At 41.1% G+C, this 11,255-nt stretch overlaps 1 protein-coding gene across 1 annotated transcript in view; it reads right to left on the reverse strand.

Annotated features, from left to right (window-relative positions):
* The window catches only part of Znf624 (zinc finger protein 624), a 35,973-nt gene that overhangs the window by 19,463 nt on the left and 5,255 nt on the right, over positions 1-11,255 (reverse strand). The window contains exons 4-5 of the mRNA XM_029570423.1: positions 7,401-7,527; positions 5,831-5,926 (exon numbers count right to left, since the gene is read on the reverse strand). Of these exons, the coding sequence (XP_029426283.1) occupies positions 5,831-5,926; positions 7,401-7,527 (223 nt within the window). The remainder of the gene's footprint in view (positions 1-5,830; positions 5,927-7,400; positions 7,528-11,255) is intronic.

Consider the following 11,255-nt stretch of genomic DNA (forward strand, 5'->3'; position numbering starts at 1 on the left):
ATGCATCACTCAATTCTTCATCAATGAAGCTCCCTCATGCAACAGAGGGCCAGGAACACAAAAAGTCACAAATGGCCAAGTGTAGAGAATAAGCATCTGCAGAGTGGGGCCTTGCACAGGACTCCTATATTAAACTTCACCCACCCAGGGCTCAGGAACCATTGCAGAAGAGGGGGCAGAAGATGGTAAGAGCCAGGGAGGAGGTGCGTGACCACATGGAAATAGAGTCCTACAGGCCCCTGGGACCTTGCTCAAATGAACCTACAGCAATGGTGTCAGCATGCACAAGACCCATGCAAACTCAAGCAGACAAAAACCCAGCACAGAACTGTGGAAATGGACAGCAGACTCCAATCTTGGCTGAAGAAATATTGGCAACTGATTACTACTGGGTGAGGAAGAGCTGATCTTCCCAAAGCGAAGGATTCTAGATAGGCTGACTAGCCCTCAGAAGACGAACTTGTACTGAAGAAAGTCTGGGGACACTAACTTGACACAATAGGCTTTAACACAAATGGCAGAATGTATGAATTCCGGTGGCGGGGAGGGCTATGGGAGGGTGCCAGTGGGGAAGGGGGTATAAAGATGATTAAGATTGATTGAGATGTTCTGTATGAAATATATAAAAATTCAACAAAATTTTTTAATTGTATAATTAGTAAGGGATTCATGAGTAATAGAACAATGGAAGGCAATGAACTGTAAACAAGGGAGAAAAAGAATACAAAACAGGGCTGGAGAGATGGCTCAGCAGTTAAGAGCACTGTCTACTCTTGCAGAGGATCCAGGCTCAGGTCTCAGGACCCACATGGTGGTTAACATTCATCTGTAACTCCAGTTCCAGGGGATTCAACACCTTCTTCTAACCTCCTCAGGCATTGCACAGCACAGGTGCACTTACAAACATGTAGGCAATACACTCATCTATATAAAATTAAAATAATACAAAGTATTAAAAAATAATACAGAACAAGAATACTTCTACAGCAGATGGCAGAGTTAAATATGTGAAGATATGATGTGCAAACAGACTAAATACTCCAAGAGACATGAACTGTCAGATTGGTTAAAATAATAACAATAGGCAACTACTCATAAAAGAGACAGATAAAATATGAGACCTATGGAAGATGAATGTGAGCAGATGAGAAAGAATGCAGAGTTAATAGAAGCCAAAAGAATGGCAATGTCATTGGCAGGCAAAAATAGACTTTATGGCAAAACCACTACCAGATATAAGGCACTTCATTCTGATCAAGGCCCAATTTACCAGAAAGTAGAAAAAAGCTTTGTCTTTGCATTTACCTAACAACACAGCTTCAAAACACATAAGGCAAAAACTAAATGAACTAAAACAAAAAAGACAAATTTCTAGTTTCAGTGAGAGACTTTAAAAAGCCTTTCTCAATAACTGAAAGGATAAGCTCTAAGTGCATAGACCTTGGTGTTATAATTAAATTTTACTTCTTAAATATTTAAATAATGTGTTCACTATATATTTTTGTAAATACACAAAATGCTTACAAAAAATTAACTGTGAAAAATAAACAAGTTTACAGATTAAAATCATGTGGACTCTGACTACAGCAGAAGATAGCAAGATTACTAGAAAATTCCCTGTGGCACAAAATTAAGAAAAGCACCTCTAAACAAGGGTCAAAGATATCACACTAGCTTACCAACTACTTTGAACTCAGTAATTATAAAGGTGCTTGTGATGTATATTGTATTGGTAAATTACCATGTGCTGCTTGAGCTCCCTAAATGGCTCTGGAAGTGGGGTTTCCCTCTCCCATTTCAGATCCAAGCATACTTATCTCAGAGTGTTCTCCAAGGCCCCTGGTCTGGAGGTGGTCCGGCCCCCTGTGGCAGGGAGGGAAGAGAACAGCAACACAGCCCAAGAGTCCTTGAGAGCAGCAAGAAGGTAAATCATTTCCAACAGAGTATTGTTTATTCCATGATATAAAAGTGCCTGCAGTGGGAAAGAGAAGCCGGAAGTCCAATCGTGGGAAACTCAGCCATAGAGAGAAAGTGCAATTGGGAACTCCAGCTGATTGCTTCAACTTCCCTAGTCGATTTCTGCTGGATGTTGTGAGTGACTTATTTGCTGATGTTATGTCTGACTGTTGCTATTTCTTCTTTTACTTGAAATGCTCACTGGAGGGGACTCTGCTGATTCTCCATGGGGATTTCTTGCAGGCTGCCTTCATGGGGCTGCCTCATTTGGGGTTCATGGATGCTTCTAGGTCCTCCATTTGATGATGCTATTTTCTGCCATTACATGTTTTTTCACTTAGAAGCTTCACCTGAGGGGACACTGCTTTTCCCAGGATTCTCTACTGGGAACTGCAGCCAACTGCTTCCTTGGCTTCTCTTCTAGATTTTTAAAAATGATTATTTATTTATTTATTTATTTATTATGTGTGGTCTTTTTGAGACAGGATCTCTCTGTAGCCACAGCTGGCCTGGAATTTGCTATGTAGACCAGGCTGGCCTCGAACTCACAGAGATCCACCTGATAGCTCTAAATACATAGTCCTGATAGCTCTAAATACATTATTAGAAAACCCAGATTGGCTGAAAATCATTGATAAAAGTACTCAGTTAAAGTTAGCAAAAGCACAAATTAAATCTTTTAAAATGCAATGCCACGGAGGTCAGAAGAGGGCTTTGAATTCCCCTGGAACTGGAGTTAAGGACGGTTCATAGCCACCATGTGGGTGCTGGAAATCGAACCCAGGTCCTCTGCAAGAGCAATCGATGCTCTTAACTGCTGGGCCATCTCTCTAGCCCCACAAATTAAATCTTAAGAAGGTAAAAATAATGAAATAAAAAGGCAGAAAGAAATGAAATAGAGACCAAACATACAAGAAAAGATAAAAAGAATTTATCAAGGCTGGAGAGATGGCTTGTCTGTTAAGAGCAATGGCTGCTCTTTCAGAGGAGATGGGTTTGATTCCCAGAACTCACATGGTGGCTAACAGTCATCTGTAACTCCAATTCCGGGGGATTAAATGCCTTCTTCTGACCTTCGTGGGCATTATATGACATGGGTGCATCTATCTATATGCAGGCATTACACTCATACACATAAAACAAAAATGAAATATTCTTTTAAAAAAGAATTTATCTTGCTGGGTGTGGTGGCACACCTTTAATCCCAGCACTCTGGAAGCAGAGGCAAGTGGATCTCTCAGAGAGTGTGGCCAGCCTGGTCTAATAGTGAATTCTAGACCAAATGGAACTACAGAGAGACTCTGTCTTTAAAAAAAAAAAAAAAGAAAGAAAAAGAAAGAAAGAAAAATAAATCTTTAAAAGCCAAATAGGATTGAAAAGAGAATGAAGAGAATGAAAGGCTATGCCAGATCAAAAGACATCTTAAAGATAAGCAGAGAAAGGGTGTCAATAAATTAAAATTTTAGATTAAATGGAGGTGCCCTCCCTGCCCATCAAAGTCCTCCCTTTCCCAGCCAAATCTGTCCCCTTAAGCCTTCTCACACACTTTAGTCCTTCAGTGATGTCAACTTTGTCTTGCACATTAATTTCTACCTCTCCATTGAGGGATTCCTAGCACACTGAAACATTCCATAAAGACTCATCTCAAAACTAAATGACTGCTTTTCTTCCCTCTGTAGTCCTCAAGTCACTGCCCAAGGGCTCCTAGCCAACCACAGGCAATATCCACCTTTCATTCACTCTTGAGTAATATATATATAAATATATTCAAAGATTATATGCAGTGTATGTTATAGGTGCCATCATAATAAAATGAATATTCAAATGATCTAGAATCTCTTTCTTTCTGCCTCCCCTACCATTGCCCTCATCTCCTGTCTAGATGACAGAAACAGCTTAACACACTACTTGCTGTACACTCTTAAGTTCAGTCTTCAGAAACAGGGTGATTCCCCCAAATCCTTAAATAAATCTTTCTACACTTTTACCTTCAGCTCACATTAAAAGCCAAAGTCCTCGCCATCATCTGTGAAGCCCTGTATAGGCCGATCCTGTCCAACCCCCTCACCTCATTTTATACCAATTTCCCTGAACTTATGCTTCAGTCTCACAGGTTTCCACTTGATTTCTAGAACATACCATGTTCTTTTCTGTATCAGGCCCTTTGTATTGCTGCTGCCTTTACCTCAAATGCTTCTCTTGTGTTCTCTCGGCTGGTTTCTTCTGACCTGTCAGGTTTCAATTTAGCTATCTCCTCAATGGCCTCCACTGGCCACCCTACTTTTTTTACTAAAATATTTTATTATTTAGATATTCATTACTTATTTATTATTTTATGTGTATGAGTGTATTGCCTGTATGTGTGTAAGCATACCCATGTAGTGCAAAGCTGGTGGAGGTCAAAGGAGGGCATTAGATCTCCTGGAACTGGAGTTACAGATGGTTGTTGGCTGCCGTGTGGGAGCTGGGAATCAAACCTGGGTCCTCTGCAAGAGCAGCCTGTGCTCTTAACTACTGATCCATCTCTCCAGCCTTGGCCAGTCTACTGGAAGGAGAGTCTCTCTCTCTCTCTCTCTCTCTCTCTCTCTCTCTCTCTCTCTGTGTCTGCGTGTCTGTGCGTGTGTGGACATGTAGGCCTGTGTGTGTTGAGTGCCATCCTCAGTCACTCTCCCCCTCAGTTTTTGAGATAGGGGCCTCTTGGTGAAGCTGGAGCTCACTGAATTGGCTAGAGTAGCTAGCCAGCAGGCCTCGGGAATCCGCTCATCTCTACTTCCTCATTGTGCTGAGATATTAGCATGCACTGTGTCATAAATCAATGGGGATCCAAACTCAGGTCCTCATGCTTGTACAGCAGGTACTTTACGCACTGAGCCATCTTCCCAGCTCCTAAGGGAGACATTCTCATTCCCATCACCACTGCTCTTCGTATGCCTTCATTTATGTCATAGCTGATAGGCATCACAACCACTGACTAGCTTCTAAAAAAGATTTTATTTATTATTTTTATTTTATATGTATGCGTATATTTCCTGTATGTAAATGTAGCTGTCATGTAATGCCCATGGCAGTCAGAAGAGGGCGTCAAATCCCCTGGAACTGGAGTTACAGATGGTTGTTAGCGACCATGTGGGTGTTGGGATTTGAACCCTTGCCTTCTGCAAGAGCAGACAGTGGTCTTAACCACTGAGCAATCTCTCCAGTCCCCTGACTAGTTTTTTTTTATTTTCTTCTCAACTGGTTACTTGGTGAATTACATCTTCAATATGAGGGCATCTTATTCATTCCTGTTGCCCCCGAACCTAACCTGATTCACAGTACTCAATTACTAAATAAGTGAATACTGTATTTTGATTCACAACTATTCCTTGTTTGTATTCTCAATTTGTTAAGAACCTGGAGGAAGGAAAATAGACCTTCCTGTAGGTTTAGAGCCTTGTGGGTAAAGAATGTTAAACCACTAGCAAAAAGGCCCAGCTTCAAAGGAATCAGTGGTAACCCCTAAAGCGTTTTCAGGAAACTAAAAGGGAATATCTGATGATGTTGAGACAGATGACAAAAAAATACGAAGTCAACTTGAAAGGGTACAAGTGAAAAGGGTATATTAGGAATGTTTGCATGAGGAGGAGCAGTTATGAAGGCCATGTCCCTAAGAAAACAGAGCAGGCTGGGACAGGGAATCAAAGGTAAAGGACAGAGGGGCTGGGAGAGAAGAGGGAGTGGAAGGGATTGGCATGGACTGAGGAACACAGTGGGGATTTTTCCTTTGAGAAAGCTTTGGAAAGATATCAGCAAAAATATTTCTTACCTTTTGTTCAGTATTCCTCAATGACTATTATTTGAAATCAACCCCATCTTCTGGGTCAGACTAACTTACCTTGGTAAGGGGTTCTTGAAATTTCTCTCACCACTGCCCATGGGCCTTTCCCACTTTCCAAATGAGATATCATTTCTGGTTTAGAAACTGTAAGCCCTGGTCAGAGGAAAAAAATACAACTTACTGGAACCACAGGCAAGTACCGCCAAATTCAGTCTCAGATCTTAGCCCTCTGTCCAGGATGGCTGTTCTAGTTTGGCTTCTTTATTGCTGTGATAAACACCATGATCAAAAGCAACCTGGGGAGGAAACAGTTTATTTCTTTTTTTTTAATTAAAAATTTTATTTTATGTGTATGCATAAAAGATCCAACTCTACAAGTTAAGGAACTAATGTAGGGATTCTAATTTGTAGCAAGTTGACATTAAAACCATCACAGCGGTCATTATAGGAAGTTTCAGAAATTCACTGTCAATACATTTGCCAATGGCTGCATGTGTTCATTAAAATCTGAACTGAAAGTAGTTAGACTTGAGGAAAATTTTAAATTTATTCAGGTAGACTAGCCAAAATTCAAATGCACAAAAGCTACAAGTGGGTAAGTGGATATTAGATCCAGAACTTTCCTATCACAGCAGAGCACTGCACTGATGAGTCATAGATGGTCCGCAGGAGCTTAACACTATAGGGCAGAAAAACAGATCTTGGAATAATCTGAGTTAGGAAAGAAAATGAACACATTTGTTCCTTTCTTTCTAGAGGTAAAAGCAATTCCCATTTATGGAAGTGACAGAACAAGAAATAGCATAATATAACATGCCTCTAAGATTAAGTTATGTGTGTCAGTGCATGTGGCACGTGTGCATGCTGGTGCATGTGCAGATGTGTGCCCATGTGTGTGGAGACTAGAGGACGATCCTCAGGTATCATCCTTAGAAACACTGTCCACCTCTTTTGAGACAGGGTGGTTCACTGACCTGGAGCTCACAAACGAGGCTACACTGGCTGGACAGTGAGCCCTCTGGATCCTTCCATGCCTGCCCCCTAGTGCTGGGATTACACACATACATAACTGCACTTGACAAGCTGAGGTTCTCCTCGCAAGTGCTTACTGACAGTCATTTCCCCCGCCCTAGCTTAAGATATTTTGATGATTAAACTATGAGCTGAAATTCAGTGAAGCACTGTCATAGCTTCAGCTGTCAACTTAACAGAGTCACTCGGGAAGATAAAACATCAACTAAAGAATTTTTTTAATCAGACTGGCCTGTTGCCATGTCTGTGGGGCATTTTCTTAAGTAGGAGGGTCCATTCTCCTGTGGGGAGTGCCATCCCCAGGCAGGCAGGCTTTGGCTATATAAGAAAGCTAGCCAAGCAAGCCAGTAAGCAGCGCTCCTCCATGGTTCCTGCTTCCAGGCTCTGACTTGAATTCCTGCCTGACTTCCCTGAGGATGGACTGCAGCATGGAAGTGTGAGCTGCAATAAGTCCTGTCCTCTCCTGAGTTGCTTTTGGTCATGGTGTTTATCACAGCAACAGAAAGCAAACTAGAGCAAGCACTTTGCAGAGTCCACATCCTTTGAAAATTTGGTCAAATGAGGAAATCTATCAACATGGAGAACTTCTACTTACCCAAGGAGACCAGATTCCTGTAATTCTCTAGCATCACATCCCGGTGCAGACTCCTCTGTGTTGAGTCCATGAGTTTCCACTCTTCCAATGTGAAGTCTATAGCCACATCCTTAAATGTCACTGATTCCTAAAATAAATACAATGCAGTCACCCATACCTGTTAGGCATACCTCAGGGTTTTACCTCATAGAACGATTCTTTTCAGACTAATTCAAATCTGGTTTTGTATAAATTTCAAACACTGATTTTACTATATTACCTGGTATCAAACTGCATGTTTTTCTATTATTTTCAAAAGTCTTCAGAATATTTGATAACCATAGTTTCCATCCAAGTTATCTTTGCTTCCTCAAAATTCTAGTTTATCTAGTATGAAATTTACAAATTATTTACCAGGTCAAAGGTACAGCATTTTCTTAAGGCTCCAGATTCAAAGTTTTAAACTATTATACTTGTTACTTTTTCATTGCTATGGAAAAATATCTGACAAAAGTAACTTAAGGAAAGAAAGATATATTTGGGCCCTCAGTTTGAGTTATGGTCTATCATGATGGGGAAGTCTTAGTGGCAGAAGCTGAGGCAGCTGGCCACATTACATCCATGGTCAGGAAGCAGTGAGAGATGAACGCTGGTGCTCAGCTCACTGTCTCTTTTAATTCACTTTGGGACTCCAGTCCATGGAATGATACCAGGCATAATTAGAATGGGTCTCATGCATACTAGACAAATCTTTAATTCTAAAAGTCTAGGGTCTGGGGGTGTAGATCAATCAGTAGAATGCTTGCCTAGGATGTACAAAGCCCTGGGTTCAGTTGCCAGTACCATATAAACCATAAAATTTACAGATGGCAAACACGTGAAATCACAGCATTTGGGAGATGGACGCAGAAGTTCAGGAGTCTTGGACAATTAAAAAAATTACTTTATTTATTATTTAATTTAGTGTGTGTGCCTGTGCACGGCATGGCATGTATATGGAAATCAATTCCCTCCTTCCATCATGTGGGTCCTAGGGATCAAACTCAGGTTATCAGGTTAAGCAGCAATCATTTTAACCGTTGAGCCATCTCAGTGGCTCTAGTTAATTTTTCTTAATATAAACTTCCGCTTTTGTTTTTTTTCTAGAAAAAACCATATGGATTCTATATTAATTCATAAGAAAGCTTAACAAATATAATGAAAAAAATCTGTGGGTGTGTGATTGAATGTGTGGAGGCACATGTATGTATGTGTGTAAGCATGTGTATGTGCATGCAGAGGCCAGAGGTTGATGTTGGGTGTCTTTCTTCAACTGCCCTCCACCTTATGCACCGAGGCAAGGTCTCTCACTTGAACCCAGTGCTTGCTGATTTAGCTAGTCTAGCTCTCCAGCTTGCTTTGGTGATCCTCCTAAACACCAGGATATACGGGCGGGATGCCACACCCTCCCAGCATTTACATGAATTCTGGGGATCTGAACTCTAATCCTCAAGCTTGTATAGCAAGCATTTTCCCTACTGAGTCATGTTCCCAGCCCCTATAATAAAAAATTTAAAATATAAACCAATTAATCTAAAGTGGATGTTGATATATCCCTGGGTTTTTTTTTTTGTTGTTGTTGTTGTTGTTGTTGCAATTACAGTGAGACCATCTGCCAAATTTAGAACTGCCATCATGAAGGAAAGGAAATCTCCCAAACTGATGCTATCAGCTCTGGGTCTACTTCTCTAAATATTCACTGTGAACTTAATGAGCTGGGGATAGTAAGAACTAGGGACAGTAAGGACCGCTTTCTCTTAGTTCCCCCCCTTAAAATACTGGTATTATCCTCACCATTTCTTCTTCTTCATCTGGCTGGGTAACTTCAGAACTCTGAAGGGACACAGGAAAAGAATCCCCCGATAACAGGCTGCCTGGGACCCACAGCAGAGCCTCAGCAGGCACCACAGGTCATTGCAGCTGTAGCCCAGGTAAGATGACCTTTTCACTCTTTCACTCAGGGCTGAAATTAGGGTCCCACTGTAATATTCAATCGTAGTCTTCTTTCACTTTGAGATAGTGACAAACATAACACATAATTGAGAAAGAAATAAGTGGACATTTTTAAAGGGGGGTTTTAAACAATGAACCTATCGAAATAAAAATCAAGTAATAATAGGGCCTTTAGATACTGCATATTTTTTTCTTATAAGGATGAGATCTATCTCTTAGGATGTATCTATTTTTTGCAAGAATTATTATTTGGATATATTAAAAACCTATGGACACCATCTGTTTTCTACAATTGAAAAATCAGTACTGGGGCTAGGTAGATAGTTGAGATGGTAAAGAGCCTGCCTTGTAAGTAGAAGAACCTGAGCTCGATGGTCAGCACTCACATAAAAATGCTGGAGGGTGGCACAGCTTGTAATCCCAGTGTCGAGGAAGTGGAGACAGAAGGACCCCTCACTGTCCAGCCAGTCTAACCTACTTGGTAAGCTACATGACAAGAGACCCTGTCTGAGAGACCTATGGCTCAGTGGTTAAGAGTGCATATTGCTTTTACAAAGGACTCAAGTTTGGTTCTCAACACTCATGTTCGGTAGCTCACAAGTGCCTGTAACTCCAGCTCTAGGGGATCCAATGCCCTCTTCTGGTCTCTGTGGGCAACTGTACCCACATGCATATATCCTAACCCAAACACACACACACACACACACACACACACACACACACACACACACATTTTAAGAGAGACCCTGTCTTAAATAAGGGTGGACAGTATTCCTGAGCATGGACACAAGGTTATCTTCTGGCCTCCATATGTATGCACACACACATATGCACGTGTACACACAAGAACATGGACACACATAAAAAACATTTGAGTCAGGGTTTCCCTGTAGCCCCAGATGGCCTAGAACTTGCTATATAGACCAGAGTGGTCTTGACCTGACAGAGATCTGCCTGCCTCTGCCTCTCAAGTGCTGGGATTAAAGGTATGTGCCACCACGCCTGGCATATGCATTTTTAAAAAAGAAAACTCAATTCAGTAAATTGGGTGCATATGAGAAGGGACAGGTATGTCTTAGTAGCTGTTCAGGATATATTTCATAGACCTCTCATAATACCGTTTTCTTCCAAACTTGAGTGACTACATCCTTTTAAGGGCCTGATTTTGGAAATGACATTAAATTTTACCATATTTTCTAGTAATGCCTATCCATTTTAGATTTTTATGTCATTGTTTAAAATCATGGGTAATAAAATATTTGCTTAAATTTCATTGGGAAACTATTATTCTAGTTCCTTTCTCTCAAGTTCTTGACTTAAAAACTACAGCTATTCAGCTTGCAGAAAATGAGGGATGGTGTGACCTACAATTCAGATAATAGAAGTGAGTAGGAATGTGCCATGACATATGACTTGACGGAGCTGGATCTACTGATCAAGTACACTATTTCACTGTCTGTTTATACTTTCAAAGGCATCTTTAACAGACTATTTATATGTTATATAGCCTGTGATGGCTAATCCTGGATGTCAACTTGACTGGATCTGGGATTAAATGAAATGAGAGAGATCTTAATTGGATCATCTGAAGCTGGAAGACACGCCCTAAATATGGCTGTTACCTTCTGATGGCAGCCTGTATAAAAGGCCACCGCAAAGGAGAATGCCTGGCTTCTTGCTGCTTACCTTCTCTCTTGCTGGTGAGTTCGTCTTGCTAAAGACTAGCTGATCTTTTGGAATTCGTCAGACCTTCGGCACCAGATTGGGACTACTGAGACATCCAGCCTCGTGGACTGAGACTACGGATTCTCAGCCTCTCCAGTGTGGTGCAGCCATTGTTGGACTACTTGGACTCTATCCTGTGAGCTAAACTGATAAATCTCT

This window comes from Nannospalax galili, unplaced genomic scaffold, assembly GCF_000622305.1.
Source record: "Nannospalax galili isolate Female #2095 unplaced genomic scaffold, S.galili_v1.0 scaffold1283, whole genome shotgun sequence".
NCBI lineage: Eukaryota > Metazoa > Chordata > Mammalia > Rodentia > Spalacidae > Nannospalax > Nannospalax galili.